The 27,803-nt window shown below is 42.2% G+C and overlaps 1 protein-coding gene across 2 annotated transcripts in view; it reads left to right on the forward strand.

Annotated features, from left to right (window-relative positions):
• Positions 1-27,803, forward strand: part of LOC309553742 (protein unc-13 homolog C-like) — a 621,348-nt gene that overhangs the window by 40,321 nt on the left and 553,224 nt on the right. For both annotated transcript variants that reach the window (XM_082255119.1, XM_082255120.1), the window contains exon 5: positions 24,020-24,189. In XM_082255119.1, coding sequence (XP_082111245.1) covers positions 24,020-24,189 — 170 coding nt within the window. The remainder of the gene's footprint in view (positions 1-24,019; positions 24,190-27,803) is intronic.

Here is a 27,803-nt window from a genome sequence, read left to right on the forward strand (position 1 = left end):
TGCATTTCCCACCCTAGGCTTATACTCGAGTCAATACCTTTTCACAGTTTTTTGAGGTAAACTTAGGTGCTTTGGCTTATATTCGGGTCAGCTTATACTCGAGTATATATGGTACTTTATTTCCCACTCCTGCTGGGATAGCTTTTTTTAGGTAGCTAAAACTCCAGGATTAATATCTCAATGTTAAAGATGCAGATATCAGGTCACTGGCAATCTTTCAGTGTGGGTACTAATGTTACACTTTATGGTGTGCTGCTTTTGGTAGTTAGTGTGCACTTGGTAAAATGTCTCATACTTCTATATCCAAGCAATATTTAGAATTAAAGTTGTTGTAAACCTCAGAAGTGAAAGATGAACAAAGTATATCCCTTTATAGTGTGTTCTTGTCTCAACCCAGAGCACTAAGTTTAACTTTTCTCTGCTGCTTTGTTCCTCTGCTATCTGCATGAATCACTTCTGTCAAGAATTCCTGACACTAAGAGAAAAATGGTGACAGGGGAGGGACCTCCAGCTGATTGACAGTCTCAGCTCTGTTCCTGTGTACTGTGTGGAAGAGGGGGGGTTGTCTCTTCCCTCCAGTCAGCTCTCAGAGCTCTCCTCACTGAGCTTTGCAGTGTGTAATCTCAGCTCTCGTCCCATTTTTTTCTGAACTCTCAGACAAGCTTTACAGTATAAATTCAGCACTTTGAACGAATATAGAGAATAGAAGACAGAGGATAAACAGGTACAACTTATGTATGGTGATTTGTTTATTCTCCTTATATCACCTGAAGCCAGTCACTTCACTGAGCATATGGTTTACAACCATTTGAGGTAATATCTTCTAGTGGTTAATTAGAATAAAATAAAGCTTTTTAAGACTTTGTGACTACACTATATTTAAAGATCCAAGACAACAAAAGGTATCCTTTAGTTTTTGGGATTAAAAAAAAAAAACCCTTTTAGGAAAGTGACCTTTTATTTGGTCCTTAAAATGCCATTTATTTTACAAAGTGCATTTGATTATATGACCTGACTCAAAAAGACTGTAAAATGATAGATGAACATTTAAAAAGTCACAAAGTTGGTAACATATCCAGTAATAAATCCTGATAGAAAAACATGCATGATAGTGTAAGGTCAGACTAAAGGGGCTTTGTGATGAGAGCACTATAAGGACACATGTCTAAAAAACATATGTTGAATAGTAACTGTCATGGTGAAAGTTAATTTGCTGAAAGCTAAGCAAGCTAGAGAACAACACAATGTAAGTTAGAGTTCTAATAAACAAATATTCAAAAACATTTGATTAACCCCAATGTAAATATAGCAGCTCATGATTAAAAAGCGGTTTATAATTGAGTAAATACATCAGTTTGGCAATTTTCTCCAAGAGCTGGGATAAAAATCTAGCAATTATCCTGCGGTTTGCTATTAGGTGACTAATTATGTATGCAAGTAGATGTTTAAAGGTGGTCAGACCTGGTTGACAGAGGTTTTAACAGAGTGAACCATGATAATGCTGTCATGGTTGCTTTTACGTTCTAATTGGTCATGCATGGCTATCTATGCTTCCTGCACTTAAAAATAATATTTTATTATATTTGAATAATTTGTTTCTGTAAAAAATGAGCAAAAAAGATAATCCTATACTAAATATGAGGTTATTCTTGGATCTCTCCAGAAGTAACTATTAGGCATTTGTATGGTTTGAATTTGCCAATTGCAAAATGTATCATGTGTATTAGCAGGTTCAGTTAGCTTGCTTGCTACTTAATGGCCTTGTTCCTAATATAGTCTGGCATAAGAAAAATGGTAAATTGGAAAATTGGAATGCAAAATTGGGTGTAGCCCCTTTTAGAGAAAATCTTCCTCTAGTGATGTAGTGGGGGAAGTTAGTGCCCTTATAAATGCTAGGATGGGATGGGGGGCATTGTGAGATGGGGCATGGGAGCCGGGGGGGGGGGGGGTGGCTAATTGGGTCCAATTTGGACATTTACACTTAGGGGTGTACTCACTTTTGTTACCTGCAGTTTAGACATTGATGGTTGTGTGTTGAGTTATTTTGAGGGGACAGCAAATGTACACTGTTATACAAGCTGTACACTCACTACTTTACATTGTAGCAAAGCGTAATTTCTTCAGTGTTGTCACATGAAAGGATATAATAAAATATTTACAAATGTGAAGGGTGTACTCACTTTTTTGAGATACTGTATATCAGGTGGGTAGCTGTCCTATCCAAGGAGAAGTAGGGTGGGGACCCTGATGGTTTGGTGCCGAAACAAAGCGAATCACTAGCCTCCTTTCATGTAAAATGGCACAATTGCATGGTTACTAGTTAACAATGAAAAGCCTAAAATAAACATGTTAAAAAAAAGTTATAAGCCTTATTTACCCAGATTGGTTGACACCTCCAAATTCTTACACGCCAGCATGTAGAATAAAGAGGAAGTCCAAGCCCTGGCTGCTACGTAATGCCCTGCATCCATGGTTGCTATTCTGGCCCTGCCCCACTCTTCCCTACCCATCATTGGGATATGCTGCCTCACCATCAGTAGTACATATGCATGTAGAAAGAAAGTGGCACTTCCAGTCTCAGGAAAGTAGAAACTTGAGTTTTATTTCTTCAAATCAAAAAGTCCAACATCGACATGTGCAAGACAAACAGGATAGCAGGAAACGCTAGCAATGAATAAGCACATGGTGTGAAACGTGTTTGCTGCTATCCTGTTTGTATTGCACATGTCGATGTTGGACTTTTTGATTTGAAGAAATAAAACTCAAGTTTCTACTTTCCTGAGACTGGAAGTGCCACTTTCTTTCTACATGCATATGGACTTCTTAGGTTGCGGACCTTGGTGAGCACCCAGTCTTGCAGGACTACTACAGTTTACTTGGGAATCCTACTGGCCCAGCTGTCGGCCCTTTGAGCGGTGATTTGTTTCTTTGCTTCTTTTCACCATCAGTAGTCAACATAAGTGGAAGAGGGTGAGTCTTCGAAGCTGGCATAATAATACAAAACAGAATGGCCTGGTTTTGTGGGGAAAATAGAGTAGGAATGCAAGCTTGCTATTCAAGTTATATAAGGATATATAATAATCCCTCCCCCAGATTATTCTGTGGGAGAGTCATAAGCATTAAAACACAGTTGTCACATATAGTCCCCGTATTTTCTGTAATATGTTTATTTCCTATGATGGCCTTCTCCATCTAGTAGCCATAATGCACTGAAGATTATCTTTGAGGACTGTGAGAATGTTTGTGACTTTCATACGGGACTTTGCTTTTTTATTTTTTTATCAATAAACTCCCTATGTTAATTGCAGGCAGATATATACTTCAACTATGTAATCTAGCACTTGCCCAAAGTTCTTATTCAGCCATGCAAACATCTCCTAGATGTATTAGGGTTATTACTAGAATAGTCATTTACTGTATGGACTGTTTGGCAAGCGGTAAGGAGGCAATATGTTGCCTTCTCACCGCCTAACTGGCGCACAATTGCATTCATTGCACGCATTTGTGGGACATTGCATGGCAGGCCAATTCACTTGAATAGATCATGTTTTTGTGCAGCAGTGGTACCATCCAAAAGCAACATGGGGTATAATTCCTGTGTAAACTGGCTGCTGCCCATGCACCTAAGAAGTGGTTGTGGGACAGTAAAAAATGCGGCTGAATTGCATAGTTTTAGGCCCCTTTCACACCAGTGCGACTGAAAAGTCGCGCGATTTTGCCGCGATTTGTAGACGCGATTTTACCGTGATTGTACTGCGATTTTGACGCGATTTCGATGCGATTTGTGGTCATTACGACTTTTGTGCAACTTTAGGATTGGGTGGGGCAAGGGTCAAAAAGGTGCTTGTGTTTAGCTTTGAGATACAAAGACGGACAGAAGTTGCGCTGAAATCGCGTCTGTATTATTCATGTGCGATTTGCATGCGTTTTTGGAGGGTTTACATTGAGGTCTATGGACATGAAAACGCATTAAAATCGTGGCAAAGTAGTGCAGGAACTACTTTGAAGTCGGTGCGACTTCAAAACGCACTGATGTGAATGGGGCTATTGAAAATAATGGGAAACGACTTGTCATGCGATTTTGCGGTCCAAAATCGCGGGACAAGTCGCACTAGTGTGAATGGGGCCTAACTGCTCCTCAACCGCCAAGTGTAAACAAGCTCTAAGGACTTCACACAAGCAGCCAAGCTGTGGTTTTAGCACCCCTAAATGCCTACCTGAACATTGAGATACAGCTGTTTAGGGCGGTACACATGCTGTGGCCACAATGTTTTACATCACTGCAGCTGCAAAAATTAAATTTACTAGCATATCACAATTCACAGGCGTTACCACCGCCAAACACAATCCATGCAAGCCTATAGGACCACACCACAACTGTCTCACAACTCCGTGCAATCCATGTGATTGCAGTGTGATATAGTGGCATTTACAGGGTTAAATCAGGTGATAAGTCGCCCTAACGCCTCTTCACCATCTGTCAAATGTCCGCTGAAGAGCAATCCAAACACAGATCGCCCTTCAGAGGATTTCCACATGTGTGAATGGACCCCCAGTAAGAGTAAAAACAAAATACAAATTATATAATGTTTATATAAATAAAAAAATAATCACTGAGAAAAGATTCTCAAATGGCACAGCTGGCAGTTCTCTGAATCCTTGAAATATGTTACCTAAGGTAAATGCTGCATAAAAATTAGTTGGATTGCAAAATAATTGCACTGCAGTTATACCCTGACCCAGAAACTCCAGGGGCATGCTGTGATCCTGTTATGTTACACAGTTTAGCACACAGATTGGATCTTTCCCTTTCTTTGTTATTATTATCACACCAACATGACCTGAATGCCACAATTCCTTTCTAATCTAGGAGCTTTGTGAGGTTACATCACTGCTCTGTTCTCCTGTGATTATGCTGTATCAGAAAGCATTGTCTCTCTGCTGTGTTTAGTCCTGTGCTTACATCTGATCAAATTTTGTGCTAGACCCAAGGGGCTTTATACTAGTCAGACTAGGTGAAATACAAGAAGTTACAGGTAATAGAATATGAAGTGTACACAGTGGGTTTTATGTGCTTTATGTAACCTCTCCTATACCACAATATTTCATTTCAATGGCTAAATAACAAAAAGAATCTTAACAAAGCAACACTGATAAAATATTATAATAAGTATTATTATTATTATTATTATTATTGTTATTGTTATTATTATTATTATCATTACACAGGTTTTATATAGCGGCAACAGTATGCACAGCAATTTACAAAATGAGGGCAGACAGTACATTTACAATACAATTTAATACAAGAAAAAAGCTTACATTCCAAGAGGAAGGGTCAAGTGATACAAAAGGTAACACCACTGGGGGAAGAACTGATGGAAAAAGTAAAAGTTCAGTATATAAACCAGAAGCTTTTCCAATGACATAGGTTTTCAGAGTTTGCCTAAGAGATACACTATACAGGCATACCCCACTTTTAAGTACACAATGGGACCAGAGCATGTATGTAAAACGAAAATGTACTTAAAGTGAAGCAATACCTTTTTTTCATTTCTCAATGCATGTAAATACACTAGCTCCATAGGAAATCTTGGTCAGCTTGACATGGCATTGCTCCCAAACCATGTGACAAGGACACCAAGCTTGGGGAGCATGTTAAGGGGATCGAGGACTATAACATAGTAGATTACCTAGGCAAGCTGGCCAGCCACAAACATGATATGTTGTAGTCATGGGTCCCCTCTCGGTGCTCCCTAAGTTTGGTATTCCTGTCACTTATGGTTTGGGAGCAGTGCCATGTCAAGCTGACCAAGATTTCCTATAGACGCCAATGTTAAAAACCGGTAGTAGTGTCATGCCAAGCTGAACAAGCTGTGTCCTTACTCGCGAGTGTACTTAAAGTGAGTGTACTTAAAGCGGGGTATGCCTGTATTGTCAAATATAGTGCCTGACCTCAAAAATGTGCTCAAGGAAGAATGGTCAAGCATTCCCATAGACACACTCCTAAACCTTGTGGACAGCCTTTCCAGAAGAGTTGAAGCTGCAAAGGGTGGGCCAACTCAAAATTGAACCCTACAGGGGGGCATGCCCGAAAGTGAGCCGCGCCAGACGTGCTTCTTCTGAGCTCCGCTGGAGGAGACACCTAATCTACCTCCATCTGCGCCGTTTTCATCTCAGCCAGCCAACAAACACCACCTACCTGCAGGACTCCTCACCCCGCACTGATCGGTGTCCATATCTCGGCTCTGGGATCCGGATTGCCCGCCGCGTTGATTGCGGCCTACGTGAGACATGGGATAGCTTCCACGGTCCAGAGCTGTACAGGTGACATGGCATTTGCGCCACAGTGGGACCTGCTCTCTGACCCATCTACCGACATCGCTATAGGGGCACCGCCACAGCATGTTCATCTTCCGGCCTGAATACCCGCCATACTTGTGGCCTACCCAAGGCCTGATTGGCCTCCCGGCACACGCAGCCTGCCTGCCTCTCCACAGATAGGCAGGTAAGACATCCTCATACTCATCTGTACCCCTTCCCAGCTGCCCTCTCACCCACTCTGGTGTTGAGGGACCCTGCTGTACCTGCCTCCAGTGGCACACCTGAGGCCCACAAAGACCGGCCGCCATTTTGCCTAGGCCTCACAGTGCCTGCCACATCCGGACATATACGGGGACAATAATTGACTTTTACCCCACTGTTACCCGACATAGATACTGCTGTGGCCTGTACCCCCTACTGCAGGGGGTCTCACAGACTTCTCTATATACCCTTCCCGGCCTGTGACCCCTAGTCCTATGCCCTGGTGTGATAGTGGCATCATCTTGGATTTCCGTCCACTCAGCCACCGGTCTAGCCATAGTGGCTACACAGAGACTTCTGCTGTCGCACACATGATAAGGGGCCTTGGCCTAGTGATGGAGGAGTGAGGATGCACTCCATGAAGCTCTGCTCATGTCGAGACCGGGATCGCCTTTCACAGCTGACCTGACACCTTATCTTCACATTCCAGTTGACCGGAGCACCCCACCTTCACAGGGGGAGGACAAGAGCCGCGGTATCGCCCATTACTTCCTCCCCCAGCAGCCCTCTCTTCCTGCGACCCAACAGACCAAGATGGTGCCTCCCCACACCAGCACTGCAGGCCAGCCAGCCAAAAAGGTATCTACCACACACCTGAACCCCTTGGGCATTGATCATTCTGCAAGTCGCGGAACGGACTCTCCAATTGTGTCCCTTGATTTCCCTGAGCCAGACTCTCCCCCGGGCCCCTCTGACACTGCGTCTGCACTGCCGGAACACATCATCAGGGGGTTGTTGGCTGACTTGCCCACTAAGCAGAACATGCAGGAACTGGCGGCGTCCATAGTTAATGCCCTGTCTAAAAACCTACAGGACATCCGCGCTCAGGTGGAGTCTGTTGAGGAGAGGGTAGCTGAATGGGAGGAAACATCTAATTCCACAGAGGCCAGACTGTCAGCCCTGGAGTCTGATTAACAGGCCATGAGGCAACATTTTATTGATCATAAATTGTGGCTTGATGACTCTGAAAACAGTAGCAGGCGCAATAATCTGCGGCTTAGGGGGATCCCTGAGGCTACAGCGGGCTCTGATCTCCGCTCTACAGTAGTTGCCATCCTCAATCAACTATTGAACAGACCACCTACGGAGATCCTGGAGTTGGATCGTGTTCATAGGGTCCAGGGTGCCCGCACTCCCGCTGAGGCTCAGGGAGACTCGGGTCAATCCCCCCCGCCAAGTGATGTTCTCTGCAGAGTGCACTTTTTCACCGTGAAGGAAGAAATCCTGCGCCAAGCATGGTCCAAGTTTCCCTTGGATTTTGACGGGCTCAAATTCATGAGTACCCTGATGTTTCTCGCCACACTAGGGTGATGCGGGGGCTGCTGCGGCCCTTACTGGAGGTCGTGCACTCTGCTGAGGCCATCTACCGGTGGGGACACCCCTTCCACCTTATTGTCAAGAAGTAAGGCACTACCTTCTATCTACACTCCCCGGATCAATTGCCAGTCATGTTTGCTTTTCTCAACAAGCCTGCTGTGATTTGTGAAGAGTTTCAAAAAAGGCCAGAGGTAAAGACTTGGGCAGAGGGCGAAGGCAGGAGTAGAAGGGGACTCCAGTGCCAACTTGTGAAGCTCTGGTGAACTCCATGCCCAAGAGGGTTAAGGCAGTGCTGGAAAATAATGGTGGCCACATAAAATATTGAAACTTTGGGCCCAATTCAGACATTTTCACTTAGGGGTGTACTCACTTTTGTTGCCAGCAGTTTAGACAATAATGGCTGTGTGTTGAGCTATTTTGAGGTGACAGCAAATTTACACTGTTATACAAGCTGTACACTCACTACTTGTCAGGAATTGAAGTGTCATTTCTTCAGTATTGTCACATGAAAAGGTATAATAAAATATTTACAAAAATGTGAGGGGTGTACTCACTGTTGTGAGATACTGTATGTAGAACAGCCTTCATATATCCCCAGTGGACTCAATTGCCTTCTCTGCATCAATAGAAAGAAGCAGAGAACGTGTTCCGGACGATTCAGCATAATGGATAATGTTTAACAAGCGTCTGGTGACGTCTGAGGCTTGACATCCTTTGGTGAATCACATTTAGTCCTGTTTCACTAGCGATGGAATGATGTCAAATAGTCTATTGGCTAGTACTTTGGCATAAATGTTAATGTCGACATTTAACAGCAAGATAGGACAGAAGTTGACCGGCACATCAGGAGATTTGCCTGGTTTGGGAAGTGTGATGACGTAAGCCTTGAGCATTTCCGCTGAGAAAGTACCTGAAGCCATGGCTTTATTGAATACTAGGAGCAAATGGGGAATTAATATATATCTAAAAATGTTATAGTAGGCATTTATAAGTCCATCAGGGTCCGGGGCTTTGCCATTAGGAAGAGAACATATAGTATGGTCTAATTCTTCGTTGGAAATTGTGGCATTTAGTGTTTTTATGTGAAATTCAGATAGAGAGGGTAAGGTAATGTTGACTAACAATTTATCTATGTCAGCTTCAATAGGTTGTGGGGTATTTGGATTAGCCTTTAGATTGTAAAATGAGGAGTAGTAATCTGCAAAAGCATCAGCTTTCTACTTTAGTGGAGGTTATGGGATGAATAATGTGTGGGATTCTAGTTTTTGGTTTTAAGTCTGTTGGCTAAGAACTTGCCTGCCTTGTTATTGTTTGCATAGTAATTTAATTTAAGCTTTCGTAAATATTGGTCATGTTGAGTACAAAGTAGCTACCTAAGGTTATAGCAGAGTTTAGATAGCTTCAATTTTTAGGTAGTTGAGGGATTCGACTGGTTTTGTGATTCTACTGTGCGGTTTTCGGTAAGCAGAGCATCTAGTTTAGAGGAATGCGCCCAATTTAACCTGGAGCCTAATTTGATAAGGACGCCACATACAAAGGCGTTATCGGCGTTCCAATTAGTAAAGAGCCCCATGGCTTGGGGTTTAGTGAACTGAAAAAAACTCTTCTAGGTGCTGGGTTTTTTTGTTTTGAGACATTGGGTCTTGAAACACATATTCATTACATCTGCAAGTATGCATTGTTGCAAAGGCATTCCCCTGCTCTCTTTGAATCGTAATGGGTGCATGGTCAGACCACATATTATCCAAGATAGAAGAATTGGAAATTCTCTACAACAACCGCTTGTCTGATAAAAACAAATCTAAACAGGAGTAGGACTTATGCTGTGGGGAATAGTATGTGAAGGATTTCTCACTAGCATTCTGACAATGCCAAACATCGTATAGTTCCTCTCTGGTAAGGAGGTCCTGGACCAGGGAGGAGTGACCCCTAAGCAAAGAGGTAGTATCCAGATTACCATTGACAATGGTGTTGAAATCACCGCAAGTTAATATGCTTCCAACACGTACCTGAGATATTTTTTTGATAATTTGTCTGAGGAATTTATTTTGGTGTGTGTTGGGAGCATACATCCTTGTCAAAGTAATAGGCAATTTGTTAATAATACAAACCAAAATTATATAACGTCCGTCAGAATCGAGGATAGAATTTTTGAGTTATTATCCCTCCCCTGTTCTTCGCCAGGGTAGAAGCCATAAAAATGTGAGGGAAGTTCTTATGGGAGAATTTTTGTGGAAGTGAGTTTATTGTACTGCCAGAACTTCTGCTTTGTTGTGAAAAGCTTATTGCCATACAGACCTTAATTTGGTTGGGTGATTGAGGGCCCTTACATTAACAGAGAGAAATTTAAGTTCCATGTTAAGAGTGCCAAACAATATGTATAGCCTGGGTGGCTGAGTGTGAGTGTCCAGTCAAAAGAGGAGAAGTGTATCTAGTAGGGCAGTAATGCTGTAAGAAGATCCAGGAGGATATCTGAATAGATCCATAGAAAGATCAGTGGAAGGACTAGAGATTTGTCGAGTGTGCACATATTGTACCAATGCACAATACGGAGGAGTAAGATCCAAGTAAAGAACATGAATTGAGATAGTCCCAACTGGGGAACTAACGGACTCAAGTAACAAACAACAAGTAAACAAGATTAAGAAAGGGTTCAAAGAGAACAAGGCAGCAAAAACTGCCAATACCAATGAGGGTCTGAGGTACGGTAATGGGTACCTCTGGCTCTGGGGGAATCCTACTGAGAAAGAGAGAAGCACTGAGATGCAAAAGCTTTCTTATGGAGCATCAGGTTTTCTTTGTGGTTAATTTTCATTGGGGCAAGATTTGCAATCTTGATGAATTTTTTCAGGAGGGGAGTGCTGCTCTGTAGAGTCATGACCTGAAGTGGATGGGATAATGTGCCAGTTTTGCAGCAGGCAGCAGAGACCTTCATAAAGGGAGTTGATCAAATGATTGGAGCCCTTGTAGGTAATGTTAAGTTTTGCTGGATATTTCCAACGGTACATAATTTTATGTCTCCTCAGCACCTTGGTTATTGTTGTTAGGTTACGACGTTGTTGTGAAGTGTGATGAGAGAGGTCAGAAAGTACTTGAAGGTTAGTAGCTTATTCAGGAAGATTGTCAGCTTTTTGAAATGCTTCGAGGATTTTTTCTTTGACCTGAAAAAAATGAGCTCCCAGTGACAAGTCTCGGGGAACCTCAAAGGGAAGGAAGGACAGTTTTGGTATTCTGTGTATTCTGTCGATAGTAAGGTCGACCAAGCTCAGAGAGGGGATGACTGCTTTAAAGAGACTTTGAGCGAAGTGTGGGAGTTGATGCAGCGAAATGGATTCTGGGATCTCTCTGATTTTTTTATTGTTCCAGCGAGAACGATCCTCAAGATCAGCCAGTTTCAATTGTATTTTGAAAATGGCTTCTTGATGTGAGTAATGAGAGTACACTAGAGTGTTAAAGGATTATGTAACTTCACACATCCTGGTTTCCACTTGATGGACCTGGCCCACTGGTCTTGGACTTCTGCTCCGCATTGTTGGATGCATGAGACTATATCAGACTCCAGCGAGGATCTAAGGGACATCAGCATTTTTTCAATGTAACATCAGATTTGAGATTGGTTGGCCAATGGTAGAAAAATGGGCTATGTGGCCAGATAAGGGTGCAGAGAGTGAATTGCTATACTGAATGTCACTCACCTTCATAGTCAGTGTAGAGTTGCTAGTCCAGCCTAGGCTTTGATTTAACAGGGCTCCTGAATGATGGGGAGGCAGGAGGAGATGCAGAAGGAGAGTTGGTATTATTTCAGCCACCTGAAGTAGCAGCGGCTTGTGGATCTTCCTCTGGTGTGTGTAAAAGTTCTGGTAACGCCATCACTAGAGGGACGGCGCTTGTTGGCATGGGATGTCTCCCGCAGCCATTTTGTCAAAGCCCACGGGACATTGCCGGGAAGAAATAGGGCAGTTTCAGAGTGAGCGATCATTCCTAGTGTCTCTTCCTCATATCGGGGTGTGTAGCGAGTCTCGAGAAAGCTAGGGAGTCGATCGGTGGATGTAGGTCACAGCCTTATGCAGCGTAGCGCTGATGATTCCCCCAGGCAGAGCAGAGCTCTCAGCTTATGGGGCCATGTTGGTGAGCAGTCACCACGCCCCCCTCTGAGAAAGATCATTTGAAATGAGTCAACATGTGTATTGTTGGATAAAATAATGTGTGGTCATGGTGCTAACTGCAATTTAACATTTTCTGTATAATAAATGTTGTGGTTTTATATAATTATTCTTGTGGTGTAATTTTCTATATGCCCTAACAAAATTCCATAGCTACAACTTCTACTAGGTGTGATGTATAGTAAGGTGGATGAGCCTTGCAGCATCATTATTGATAGACAGAAGGGTTATGGCTTATGTAAAGATAATCCATTGAGGAGGGAATTACAGTAGTTAAGGCGTGAAATATCCAGGGAGAAAATGAGACGCTTTGTGGTACGGGCTTATTTTGGAGATGTTGCAGTGGTTGAGGTGGCAAGATTTGGACAGCAATTACATGTGGGGCCGAAAAGCAAGTTCGGATTCCAGGATTATCTCTAACACCCTGGCCTGTAGGGATGGACTGATAGTTATGCCATCCATGTCGACAGAAAAGTCAGGGGAAGGGGCACGTAGGGGAGGAAATTTAATGAGCGCAGTTTTGGATAGATTGAGTTTCAGGAAGTGGTGTGATGTCTATTTATATGTCTCTTAGTAAATTAGTAATGCGTGAAGAGACTGATGAGGTGAGCTAAAGTTTTGAAAACATAGGATTAATTTCCAACAGTTTAAAGTAACAAAGGCTGTAGAGATATTACAACAGCTTGGTACATAAGTAGGCATATTATATATTGCATATTTATTATCTGTAATTAAAATGCAGTAAACAATGAAAGCCAATCAGAATGAATCTATTACTGATCGTCTTACAGTAAATGAAAAAATTGTTTGGTTGCTGTGGGTTATAGCCTTTGCACAAAGTCAACTTGCTTTGTACTGCCTTATTAAACAAATCTTACAAATGTAAGCCACAAACTGAATGAGCAGTTCAGATGTTTCATGTCTCTGTAGTGCGCACAGAAATCAACAGAACAAATAAATTCCCCAGTGCAGTAAAAGCTTGTGTATTCTATTCTACTTTGCTGGCTACATCAGCAGTGAATGGGTAAAAAAGCTTTCAGATGCATCTCAGGAGCTTATAAATCAGCTTTGGTTTAAGCTATCCATCTGCTGTCTTGTATTCCTGTCAGTTCTGAACACACCATTTTAATGTATTACGATATATATTATTAAATGCAAATGCAGATAGATTTATGTTGAAGTGGCACTGTGTCCTTGTAATCTGTATTGTGCATTTAATGGATACAGTTTGATGCACTTTTTCTTTATGTCACGTTTTACTGTTCAATAAAGGTATTACAATGAAAGGTCATAAGGCAATACCAGAAAAAAGACAACTCAAAGTTAACTCAGGGCACTTAATTTATTAAAGGTTAAGTATTATCGGAACCATGTGAACAGTATGCCTATATGTATACATACATTTGAAAGACTACAAGGTGTTTCTTACTGATATTATTGAAGCTTGAATAATGTAAAGCAGTGGTTGGAAAACAGTTGAATTCTGGGGACGTCTTGGTATTGGTTTACTAAAGGCAAAGAGACTATGCAGTTTACAAGTGCAGTTGCACTCATTTTCCTTAGTAAATCAGGTAAAGCTTCATTTTGTAAAGAATACTTAATCCGGTGCAAGGGAAAAAAAAAAAGGAAAAAAAAAATAAATAAAACAGCATCTTGCTTGCACATGATTGGATGATGGAAATTCACAGAGCTTTACCACATTTATTAAACCGGAATTACAGCCCCCCCCCCCCCCCCGCACCAAATTAAAATTCAGCAGCTACAAATACTGTCTCCAAACCAACACTCCACTCTCCTGCGCTTGAAGGTGGGCCTCACGCAAAGAGGCTCTCAAGGTTTTAGATGACAGTCATTTAGCCTGTTCTATGTTCCAGAAGTGTGTATAATATCCCTGAAGAAGAAGCTATTGATATTTAATTTGAAACGTGTTGGATACCCCCACCTACTGGGAACCATCCTTGGTTGTTACAACCACCACAGAATGAAGCGAGCAGTAGTTGTGGAATACCACTCCATTTGAAACTTCAAAATATTTCATGGTCCATGACTTGTTATTACAGGTTTTTTTTCTCTTGGCATATATAACAAGATGTTTGAATGTTTTTTAACAAATTATCATTATTATATTTTTTTTCTAATGTGAACAATAAAAATACTTTTTTTATACATATATTGTTGTATAATTACCTTGAAAATCCCATCCAAAGAGGAGACACCTAAAAAAAAAAAGGATAGCACTTGCCTTGCTGCCCTTCCAAGGCTGGGGATGTCTGGATAAGCTAGGAACAAGAAAAAACAGAGGGTGCATGACCTAGCTCATTACTAGGGATGATCGAATGGTTCGGGTCGACCATCGGTTCGACCCAAACATTGACTGTTCAAAATGCTGTCGAATTCCGAACTTTTTGAGGAAAAAGTTCGGAATTCAGCAACCAGAACCGACCAAAATGCAATGGGACAAGCCTGTGATTGGACCAGAAACATTAGTAAAAGCCAACTGAGGGGGCAGGAGGATGCTAGGAATGTGATTGGAGTGACTAGGGGGTCCAGAGGCCAATCAGTAGTGAATACGCCCCCCGGTATATAACATAGCCCCGCCAAATCTCTAATACTGTAATACAGGGGCTGTGGAAGAGAGTGGAAGCAGTTCTGTTACTACTGCTTCAAAAGTGTCATTTAGCAATTATTAGTGTGAGGAAAGGGATATCTAGTGTAGTTAGGGTACTATTTTCCACTTTAGTTAGATTCAATAATCTAGTTTCTGTAGGGAAAGTGTTAAGTGTGAGGGTGACCATAGTGTAGTGTAGGGTAAACTGACTCTGACTGCTGCTGGGCTTTTTTGTGGACGTCTTTGGAGGCAGGCATGACATCTGAACTTCTGTGTAGGGGTATATATACACACACACACATATATGTATATATACACATACACACATATAGGTGTGAAAGTAGCGGAACCCTATGCCTGCGCTAATGAAATTATTTGCAGGCATGTGGCTCCGCTCCTATCACACCTATATGTGTGTATGTGTATATATACATATATGTGTGTGTGTGTGTGTGTGTATATATACCCCTACCTCGAAGTTCAGATGTCATGCCTGCCTCCAAAGACGTCCACAAAAAAGCCCAATAAACGTCTGCAACAAAAACGCCCAGGTGTGAAAGTAGCGGAGCCCTATCCCTGCTCTACTGCAATTCTAAGACAAACAATCTTTTTTTTTCTGGTTTTGGACATGCTACAGAGCTGAAACTTCACAGGTACAATTTTTAGACCCACCAGATACTAAATCCAAAGAAATCTCTTTTTTTTTTTCAATAATTTTTTCAATAATTGTCTCTCTATTAAAAAAGGACAATTTTTAAGAACTTTTTTGTGTGATTAATAGTCCCTGGGGCATGACCTAGAACCCTAGGCACTTTTTAGGGGCATTTATTGGGTTTTAGGGCTTCAAAATTGTGTTTTTTGATTACCGAAGTTTGGGTCCCATTGATTTCAATGGGGTTCTGGAATCCTAATCGGGAAGTTCGGGTGTTCTGGTCGAACCGAACTTTTCAAAAGTTCGATCATCCCTACTCATTATCTCAAAATAAAACGGCTTTATTAAAAGTAAGTGCAAATTCATACTCACAAACAAAGATAACAAAGGCATATCAACTATGCTTAAGGAAGAGGCAGGTCCTCGAAACACATTAGCCAGTCGCTGCAAGGACTTCATTACAGTGATGCAACAACCCAGATGCTGCAACAATATTGTTGATATGCCTTTATGTTATCTTTGTTTGTGAGTATGAATTTGCACTTTTAATAAAGTTATTTTGAGGTAATGCGCTAGGCTGGTGTGCCCTCTATTTTTTCTTGTTCCTAGTTACAAATACTGTAGCTGCTGACTTTTACTATTAGGGCACTTACCTGTTGAGGTATCCTGTTTTGCCCTTACCCAAGCCAATTATTTAATCAGCTCTCGGGTGCTGGTGCCACCATTTTGGGTAGGGGAAAATGGCAATGAAGCCTCGCGCCATCACAGCCAGTTTCCTACTGTGCATGAGTGAATCACACTGTGCTTTCTCAATGGGCCAGCTGCGGCGAGGGCCGAACTACCGGCTCAGTTTGCCACAGCGAACTCAGCAGGAAGTGGGAGCTAGTGCCTATCAAAACTAGGTACTCGCTCCCTCCCCCCCCCCCCCACAAGGAGCCAAACCTGGCACTGTAGGGGGGGAGGAGGCAGACAGCTTTAGGCTCTGGGGAAAATAAATGCAGAGTGCACAGTCTATTTGCCTTTAGTAAATCCACCCCCTTCGTGTAATCCATAACTGCTCTAAAGACTCTATGTGATGAAAGATTATGGGTGTTATCTTACTATGGGTCCATGTACATTGAGCTTAAAAAATTGCTGCTTCTACAGGAGTTTTGCATTTTGCCTGTAGAAGGAGCTCAATATTATCCTATGTGTCCATGCACATTAGGACATTTAGAGGCATATTTTAAGCTCAGTGTTTAAAGGCATAAAAGAAAAGAAAACCCTTCTGGTTTGCATTTTTGAAAGGGGTGTTTTCTAGAACAGAAAATGCTTAAAGTTCATAAATGCCTGTACAAAAACACTCTATATGAGCGATTTTTCTGCCAAAAGCATTGGCATTTTTTAAGCCCAATTTGCATGGGTCCTAAAGTTTGACAAATATCTCTGTTACACATTGTCAAATACTTCAGTACATTACACTTAGCCTTTGTTCCCTACTTACTAAACTTTGCTTTGCCATTAGTTGTATTAGTTGGTGGTTATTGAAGAGGTGATGTTACTACAGTGTGCTGGGTTGTCATGTATGTTATTGTACAGTTATATAAATAATGGGACTGATTTACAAAAGGAAGATATTCTGTTCACCATGATTCATGTAAAAACTCACACCCAAATTAAATGATACTCACTCAAAATTTTTGAAATCATAGTCTGCTTATTCGGGATATATTTACAATTTCAAACTTGACAGATCTCTACTCTCCCTTTAATGTGTAAGATAACCTGCGACATAACTGCACCTGACTGAGCTTCCCTACACTTCCCTGTTCTTCATACTTCCTTCCCCTCCTTTTCTCTTTGTCTTATTATTTCCTCCTAGCCCTCTTTTTCCTTATCCTCCTCCTCCTCATTACTAACTCTTAGCTTTATGATTCCATAAACCTAAACCGGAACATTTCCTGTCCACTTCATCATTCCTCGTAGTTCTTCTCCTGCTCCTTTCTCTCCATATAATACTACTCGGATCATCACCATGACAAACAATACCATCTTCCACTTTCAACAGCCATTTTGAACTGGCGTTGTAGGTAGACCTCTCACAGCAGCCTACCCTGGGTCTGATCCCACACCCTAACCCTTTTTTCCAACCCACTCCCAGGATTACTAACCTGAAACCAGTTAAAAAGCTGCAATATTTTTTTTCTCCTGTATATGTACAACCCAATTCCAAAAAAGTTGGGACACTGTACAAATTGTGAGTAAAAAAAGAATGGACTAATTTACAAATCTCATAAACGTATATTTTGTTCACAATACAATATAGATAAAATATCAAATGTTGAAAGTGAGACATTTTGAAATGTCATGCCAAATATTGGCTCATTTTGGATTTCATGAGAGCTACACATTCCAAAAACGTTGGGACAGGTAGCAATAAGAGGCCGGAAAAGTAAAATGTACATATAAGGAACAGCTGGAGGACCAATTTGCAACTTATGAGGTCAATTGGCAACATTATTGGGTATAAAAAGAGCCTCTCAGAATGGCAGTGTCTCTCAGAAGTCAAGATGGGCAGAGAATCACCAATTCCCCTAATGCTGTGGCAAAAAATAGTGGAGCAATATCAGAAAGGAGTTTCTCAGAGAAAAATTGCAAAGAGTTTTAAGTTATCATCATCTACAGTGCATAATATCATCCAAAGATTCAGAGAATCTGGAACAATCTCTGTGCGTATGGGTCAAGGCTGGAAAACCATACTGGATGCCCGTGATCTTCGAGCCCTTAGAGGGCACTGCATCACATACAGGAATTCTACTGTAATGGAAATCACAACATGGGCTCAGGAATACTTCCAGAAAATATTGACGGTGAACACAATCCACCGTGCTATTCGCCGTTGCCGACTAAAACTCTATAGGCCAAAAAATAACCCATATCTAAGTAAGATCCAAAAGCGCAGGCATTTTCTCTGGGCCAAGGCTCATTTAAAATGGACTGTGGCAAAGTGGAAAACTGTTCTGTGATCAGACCAATCAAAATGTAAAGTTCTTTTTGGAAAACTGGGATGCCATGTCATCTGGACTAAAGAGGACAAGGACAACCCACAGTTGTTATCAGCGCTCAGTTCAGAAGCCTGCATCTCTAAATGGTATGGGGTTGCATGAATGCGTGTGGCATTGGCAGCTTACACATCATCAATGCTGAAAGGTATATCCAAGTTCTAGAACAACATATGCTCCCATCCAGACGTCGTCTCTTTCAGGGAAGACCTTGCATTTTCCAACATGACAGTGCCAGACCACATACTGCATCAATTTCAACATCATGGCTGCGTAGAAGAAGGATCTGGGTACTGAAATGGCCAGCCTGCAGTCCAGATCGTTCACCCATAGAAAACATTTGGTGCATCATAAAGAGGAAGATGCGACAAAGAAGACCTAAGACAGCTGAGCATCTAGAAGCCTGTATTAGACAAGAATGGGACAACATTCCTATTCCTAAACTTAAACATTTGCAGACTGTTATAAAAAGAAGAGAGGATGTCACACAGTGATAAACATGGCCTTGTCCCAACTTTTTTGAGATGTAATGATGCCATGAAATTTAAAATCAACTTATTTTTTCCCTTAAAATTATACATTTTCTCAGTTTAAACATTTGATATGTCATCTATGTTGTATTGTGAATAAAATATTGAAATTTGAAACTTCCATATCATTGCATTCTGTTTTTATTCACAATTTGTGCAGTGACCCAACTTTTTTGGAATCGGCTTGTACATCACTTTATATTAAATGTGTTTTTCTCTGTACCACGCATGCTTACTTACACTATGCATAAAGTGGATATTAAATATATATTTTTTGTAGTTACACTTTGGAAAACTCAATAAAAATCTTTGTAAATTAAAAGAAAAATAGTCTGTTCACTTTGTAAGGGAAGTTGAACTTTGCAAGAGAATTTGCCCCGGAGCTTAGTGAATCTTTACAAGGAATACTTTACAAGGAATACTTGATTACATGCAAGAAAGACAAGAAACCGTATTGTTGCTTGCACATTTGTCACGTCCCAGGTCGGAGGCCAAAGTGCTGAGAGGGTTCCCCTTGCGGCTGAGTGCAGAGCACCCCTGAAGGTGGTACAGGGAATGTGTTACCTAAAGAAGCACAGTTTGCCAGTTGTAGAAGTCTGTAGAGCCAATCACAGGATGATAGCAGGAACAAGCAGGATTTGCGGCAGGGCAGGTGTCATTAAGCAGTTCCAAGCGTATTTTGGCAGCAGGGCAAACAGAAAGCAGAAGCCAGGCCAGGGCTGATACATGGTGGATCCATCAGTAGCAGAGGCAGGTAGCGGGAACTGGAACAAGCCAGGGTCAAACATGGGTAGACAGGTAATAGCAGAGTCGGTGGACCAGAGTCGGTAGAGGTCATACACAGTGAATCAAAAAGAAGCAAAGTCAGTTGTTCAAGCCAGGGGTCAGAGCCAGGAATCAAGATGAGACAGGTCAAAGGCAAACCAGTTTGGTAATAGGAAAACCAGATCAGAATACACAAAGGCACAGAAACACGAGGGGTTGAGACAATCATCTAGTTATCTGATGAGCACAGGAGCAGTCTTTAATAGGCCAGTGGGTGTTAGCTTCTGTCAAATTATGTGCACACCATTGCGCAGGTGCGCATTTGCCAATATGCGGTGGTGCGCACCTGTGCACACTAATTCGCCATTCATGCCCTAATGCGCATGGGATTGCCCCTGATGCTTCCATGCTGAGTACAGGCAGAATTGCCAGTTCTTCTTTGGCCATTCTCCTAAAAACGTGATTGGATGATGGATGATTGGATGCCTCATTCACTAAGCTCTACGGAAAATTATTTCTCAAACTGAAACATCTTTTTACCTTTAGCAAGTCAACACCCGATGTTTTAGCTAAGCAGTGTCCAAGGTCCTGAAGTGTTCAGCTCTATTCCTACAATTTTACAGCACACATGCTATTCATTATTTCTTTTATCTGCTATTATACAAAAAGCAATGAAATTGCTTCCCCCTCCTTTTCCGAAAAGATAATAGCCTAAAACACCAGCCATGCAGGTTAATATCTTCATTCTAAAATAATTTCCTTGTGGTTGAGTTTAGAGATTTTAGAACATGTTAGAAACAAAAAAGCACAAACTAAATCGGTTTGAAGGGGCAAAAGCTGGCATTTTTCAATTTGGCTTGAAATACCGATTTCTCTGTCTTCACAACACCCAATTTAACCCTTTCCTTAAAGGACAGAAATCAATATGGCACAGACAATAGTATGCTAATGTGATGAAGTGTATACCCGCGCACAGGAATAATTCTTAAACAAATATTAAAGGTGGAAATAGAGATTGCTAAATTAGCTGCTGCTGATCAAAAAAGAGGTATGAACCTCATAAAGTGCTGAATAAAGTGCAAGTGTCAGCGCTGCTTGTATGAAACCCTATACAAAGTGTCAGTGCTGAATCAATACTAAATGGAACCTTCTACAAAGTGCCAGTGCTGCTTGAAACATATGTCGGTGATTCACTCTGTGCTCCCCTCCTGAGTCCCTACTCACCAATATTATGATGATTTTCAGCTTATATTGCTCCTAAAAGCTTTATGAAGATTTGCAATATTCCTCCTTTTCTTTTCCGTTTCTAAATGCAATTGGTGTCGAAGGGAAAAGTATTGTTCCATTCAGTGTGTAATTAGTCTTTCCTCCAAAATTAGGCTCATAGTGAGATACATGAGAGGAATGAGAGAAGGGTTCTCATAGTGTAAAATTATATGGTTTATTCAAAATATAAAAAAAACAAATTCACTTACATATAAAATTGCTGTTGCAAACTATAGTTTCTCATGGTGGACACCGCAGTGGCGTGCATTATAACCACCGGATATGATGTCACTAATTGATCCCCTGGCTGACGCGTTTCGCCCCTCCCACTGGCAAGAAGACGCCCAGTGGTAGGACAAAATGTGCTTTATTGTTTATTGATTGTACATTTGTATTTAGTATATATCAATTTAGCACTGGCACTTTCTAGAAGGTTCCATTTAGTATTGATTCAGCACTGAGACATTGTATAAGGTTTCATACTAGCAGAGCTGACATTTACACTTTATTCAATAGTATGCTAAACCATGCACTGATTTTTATGTCTTGACACCAGTGAGCTCTCAGTGGCAGAGTTCTCAGCTCTACTCAGGGCCTCTGACACGGGGGAACACCAGTCCTCCTGTAGGGGGGCCCCAACAGTACGGAGAATCGGTGCAGTTGGGCGGAGGGGCAGTTAGAGAAGGAAGCCCTGTGCGGCTCTCTGCAACAGCTGAAAGCCAGTTTCTCCCCCACCTGCCAGCTTTCAGCTGCTGCAGGGAGTGGTACAGACACAGGGCATCGCTCCTGTAATTGCCTCTCTGACACCGATCCCCCTCTGTTCTGACTGCTTCTGACCCCCCCCTGCCCTCAACGTGTGCCACCTTTTCACTGTGCCACCACTGCAGCACTGCAGGCTTCCCTGTCCTGTAAAAAAATAACATATTGTCAAAAAAAAAAAAAATAATAGTTAAATAGTTAAACATTGTAATAATTTATTTTAAAAAAGTGTAAAAACAAAAAAAAATGTAAAAATGTTTAACATTAAAAAAATGTATACATTTTGTTTTTTAAAATGTAAAAAAAATAATATAAAAGAGCTAATTCACACAGGTTCTCTGTTATGTTTGTGGCTGATAATAATGATAAAAATACACTTTTAGTGTATTTTTAGTGAAAATATTGTCTTAATAAATTGGGGGGGGGGGGTGCTGCCAGGTAGGCTGTACAAGGCCCCATGATTTCTAACAGCAGCTCTGGCTCTGCTGCTGTCATTCAAGCTAGAGTATCACAATATCAATGAAAGCTATAGAGATTAATGCCTTCTGCCAGAACCACTATATTATGTAAAAATGTGGAGAATATAATGGTAAAGTGAGTAATTTGTAATCCTCATGGCTGGTGGGTGGAGACGGAGACTCTGATGAGAGAGTCGACTCCAGAATTCCTAATATCAAGGCACCTAGTGGGAGATTCAGATGAAGACTAACTAGATCCTTGTATAGATGATGTAGGAGTTAACCTTTAGCCATTATAAGCACATATAAATGTGATATGGTTCAAACCCATCTGCATTTTCTTACTCATGCTATATAAACACATGGTACTTTTACTATCCCTGTAATATTGTTAAAGCAGCTAATGTTAAATCAGATTTGAAAAAGATGAAGGATATCATTTATTTTATCCATACCTATCTCAAATACTGTAGTTTTTAAATATGGAGTACTGAAGAGTAAAATACACCTGATCTAGTTCTTAAAGTGTTACTAAACCCAGGACCCTGCATTTACTATATCTGATCTCCCACAGTACACAGAACATGGACATGCATTCGTTTTAGTAAATATAAACTGCTAAATACCTTTTCTCGTCAGCTGACTGTGACTTCTATCAGTGTCCGGTTAAAGCTTGTAGGAGGGGTTTTAATTCTCCCCTAATTGTTCTATGAGGCTGCAGGACCCCTGACTCTCGATTTGGACAGTGCTGATTGGCCCTGTGCTGATCACATGCACCATCCCCAAGAAAAAAAAAACTCTCTAGCAATACACACCAAACTGAGCATGTGCAGCTTGTCCCCTAGCCTCTGTTTTATCAGGAGATAGAGTGGGGACTGTGAAAGAAGGGGAGGAACAGTGAAGGATTAACCCCTTAGGTTCCACAGTGAGTATATCAAGCATGCTTTACTGCATATACAGACTGATTTTACTGTTGTGGTTTTAGTAACACTTTAAGGCCTTATGTACACTGCTGCTGATAAACGGATGTTTAAGAGCAGTTGGGCCTTTTTTTCAGCAGCCCCTGAACTCTCCTCTATGTTATCTTATCTGTCCATGTACACTGAGACATTTATAGTCGCTTAGGCCCCTTTCAGACTTGTGGACCATTCAGATCCGCCTGTCAGTTTTTCAGGTGGATCTGAAAGGATGCCCCATGCATCTTTATGAGACATCAGATGTCAGCGGAGACATGTCCGTTGACATCTGATCCGGTCCGTCAAATCTGGACGGATGGAAACCCTATTTTCCATCCGTCCAGCGGATCGGATGGAATCGAATGAGAATGGACAGGCGGTCCATTCTCATCTGATTCCCCCATAGGGAACAGCAGGGACCTGACAGCTCTGTCCCTGCACACAGCATGGAGACTGAGCTGCCATTCGCCTGATCAGCGGGGGAACAGCAGATCGATCCCCCGCTGAGAAAAACTGAGTCTGCCGACGGACTCCGATGTGTGAAAGGGGCCTTAGAGCCAGTTAGCGTTTAGTTTATAGGTGTTTTCAGTAGGGATACATGTCTGACCATTTTACAATGTAAAAATGCTTCTGAATGCAAACACCAATAAACGCGCATAAACCTGGCATGTAAACGCAGCACAACAGACATTTTAAACTGTCTGTTACTAGCTGTCAAGTTCCAGCGTTCAGGAGAGGTTTTTAAACATTCTGTATACATGAAGCCTAATAGATATTCAGATATTAATAGAATGTTTATAAAAAACAAATTAAATCTCAATTATCATTCATAGTTTTGTGTTAAAAAAAAAATTCAAATGATATACCTTTCATTTGTTTATTTTATTTATTTATTTATTTATTTATTTTTTATTGCTAGTGAATGCCACAACTCTACAGACAGAATAAAGGTGAGAGTTTGGGATGAAGATGATGATATAAAGTCCAGAGTGAAGCAACACTTTAAGAAAGAATCAGATGACTTCCTTGGGCAGACAATTGTTGATGTGAGAACCCTCAGCGGTGAAATGGACGTTTGGTACAACCTAGGTAACTCTTTGCATATGGAAAAAAATGTCTTGGCATGGTGCCATATTGGAAAAATATCTCATGTCACTTGTAGTACAATACTGAATATTGCAGCTGTTTTGGCCACCTAAAGAAAAGTGGTTGTGGAAACTTCCTTGCAGGACATATCCATTTCTTTATGGACCTTGCTTTGCGCACTGGTCCAAATCAGTTGGTCGAGGGGGGATTATGATATGGGGTTGTCTTTCAGGGGTTGGGCTTGCCCCCTTAGTTCTAGTAAAAGGAACTCTTAAGGTGTTAGCATACCAAGACATTTTGGACAATTCCATGCTCCCAACTTTGTGGGAACAGTTTGGGGATGGCCCCTTCCTGCTCCAACATGACTGCGCACAAGTGCACAAAGCAAGGTCCATAAAGTCATGGATGAGTGAGTTTGGGGTGGAGGAACTTGACTGGCCTGAACAGAGTCCTGATCTCAACCCAATAGAACCCCTTTGGGAAGAATTAGAGTGGAGACTGCAAGCCAGGCCTTCTCGTCCACATCAGTGCCTGACCTCACAAATGCGCTTCTTGAAGAATGGTCAAACATTCCTATAGACACACTCCTAAACCTTGTGGACAGCCTTCCTAGAAGAGCTGAAGCTGTTATAGCTGCAAAGGGTGGGCCAACTCAATATTGAACCCTATGGACTAAGACTGGGATGCCATTAATGTTTGTGTGTGTGTAAAGGCAGGTGTCCCAATCCTTTTGATAATATACTGTATATTGAAAAAAGTTTCCAGCTTCTGAAGGTTACATTAAGCACTGGTTGTGAAAGAATGCTGTCTAGTAAATCAGGAATATATTCTGGATTCATCATTTGGGTGTTAGATCATGCCTTATATGCAGTGTTGCCAACCTGCAAGATTAAAATTTACTGACACGAAACCCAAAATTTGCTGGCACAGTTAAGTTTTTGCTGGCATTTCCAAAATGTACAAAATTACAGTTTTAAGTGCAATTTTAAGTATTTAGGCTACAGGTGCATTTCATAAAATTAGAATATCTTCAAAATGTTAATATATTTCAGTAATTCAGTTCAAAAAGCGAAACTCATATATGTTATATAGATATGATATATTTCAGGCATTTTTTTTTTTTTAATTTTGATGATTATGGCTTACAGTTAGTGAAAACCAAAAATTCTATATCTCTGAAAACTAGAATATTACATAAGACCAATAAAAAAAAGGATTTCTCTGTCGCTCATTGACAGACGTAGTCCTCGTTGATTAATAACAACTCGGGTTATACTGCCCTCTACAGGAGTAGGACTAGACAGGAAAGAAAACGTTCTGGCCACACCTTAGGGGCAGTCCCAGAGGGTATATCCTCTCTCTCTCTGCTACAGCAAATCGTTTTTTTTCTGTCTAGTTAGGAGTAAGGACCTAGATGCCTTGCTAGGATCTTCGGTCCTGGCAGGATTTTTTTCTTAGAAAGATTTTTTTTAGACAGCTTTTTTCTCCAGTGTTCCTGTGAGATCTTCAAGCAAGAAAGCTGGAACTGGGCGACGGGCTGGATGTTGAGATCCAGTGGTCACCCCAGTTCAGCCTACGAGCGCGTGCAGGCCATAGCTCCGCGCTGGGTCGGCCGCGACATAGTCCCACTGGACGGGGACTGACCCTGCGAGTTAAACGTCTCGCCTGGACGCCAATGACCAACAGAGTCACGGCGTCCGTATTGGTCGACAGCCCCCCCACCCCGGTGGAGAGGGGTTCTGTCAGGAGTTGGCGCCCGCCTGGTTCCGGTATGGTGAGTAGAATGTTCCCCCTCTCCCCGTCGGGTTTGTTGGTGGACGCGGGCCCTCTCTGGGATGGTAGGTGGGTCTCCCCTCTATCCTATTACATGTCATAGATCCCCCTATTTGAGTGTGATTGTTTGTGAATAGAAACCAGGAGGCTTGGTTTGGGAGCTGACAATCTAGAGTCATTGTAAGACTGTAAAGGTGACTGAAGTCAGTGGCAGTACAAAAGGGCATTACTATTGAAGTAAAAGGTATCCCACCTGTCAGAGTGTGTACACTGCCTGAGTTACTGCAGTCCAGATCGCCATTCCTCCAGCAGCCCAGGGACCGCATGCGGCCCACCAGGGTCCTATACTGCCAGCCAGGCTTTTTCATCATTCAGGGTGAAGTTTGTGGGGCCAAGCTCCCGCAGGCCACCAGGCCGAATACATACTTCTCACAGGCCGCTGCTAGCCGCTGCTCGCCGCCGCTATCCCACACAGGCCGCCGCCATTGTTTGGTAGATCACACGAGGCCACCATATTGGTGTAGCCTCGTGTCTCCAGCATGGGGGCGGCCATGTTTGAGGTGACCAAACACCTCGAGGAGCTATGGGGAGGTTGCGGAAGGCGTGTAAAGGGGCAGAGCCGCCTCCTTTTACCCGGGAAAGCAAGCCAAAGACTTCCTGTCTGTAATAGACAGTGCTGGAACAGGTTGTATTGAAACTTCTGAGCATCAAGTGGTGAGCCTTGGGGTCTCTCTCTCTCTCTCTCTCTCTGTAGGGGTCCTAAAGCAGGTAACACTAAGGGGCACTGTGGCGCTGGGGGTCTAAAGAAAAAAAAAAAAAAAAAAAAGTTTTTTATTTTTGCAAATAATTTTTTTTTTCCCGGCAAGTGCTGAAATAATCATGGACCCTGCCACACAGGTGCCCCCACCTGATCCCCTCGAGGTGGCCGCAGGACCCTCCAGTTCACAGAATATTGATGCATTTACAGCAGTTTTGGAGTCTTTGGTATCCCGGGTGGAGATGGCCTGTCAGGGACGGGGGAGAAAGCGACCCCCGCCTACCCCTATTTCATCTGATACTTCAGATTCAGATTCTGAGATGGTCATTGCAGCTGCAGGTCCCTCTGCAGGGGCTGTTGTCTCAGGTAAAGTTCCCTCAGACAGTGAGGAGGACGTTCCTGCCTCCGCCATAGCACAAGAAGCAGCATTGGTGGACGCACTAGTTGTGGCGGTCCGGGAAACCTTAAGACTTGAGGTTTTACCGGCAGAGATAACCGAGATAGAAATTCCCTTTGGTAATAGTAAGCCTACCAAGACGGCAAATGTTTTGGTAATAAAATCAAAGAGGAATGGGATCATCCTAAACGTACCCTTACTGTTTCCAAGCGCATTGCTAGACGCTATCCGTTTGAGGAATCCCTCATTAAGAAATGGACGGTACCACCAGTGGTGGATCCACCTATTTCCAGACTGAATAAAGCCACGGTTATCCCGTTGGAGGACGCTCCGTCCTTTAAGGATACAGTGGATCGGAAAATGGAAGCGGAGTCCCGCACCATTTTTTCCCTGATAGGGTCAGCCTTTAGACCAGTGATTGTCATTGGTTTAGTTTCACAAACATTAACGGAATGGGCAAGATTGTTACGCCATGACCTAAAGGGGGAAGGTATCCCCCAGGCAGCATCTGATTTGATGGAGCAAATCATACAAGGACTGCAGTTCGTCTGTGACGCAGCCCTGGATGCCACCCCCTTGTTAGGGCATGCATCGATGTCAGCGGTAGTCCTCAGGCGTGTGCTGTGGTTAAAGTGCTGGTCGGCGGATCTAGGTTCCAAAAAAACCTTGGCGAATCTCCCTTTTCAGGGG

This window comes from Pelophylax lessonae (genome assembly GCF_965119305.1).
Source record: "Pelophylax lessonae genome assembly, chromosome: 4".
In the NCBI taxonomy this organism is placed as follows: domain Eukaryota; kingdom Metazoa; phylum Chordata; class Amphibia; order Anura; family Ranidae; genus Pelophylax; species Pelophylax lessonae.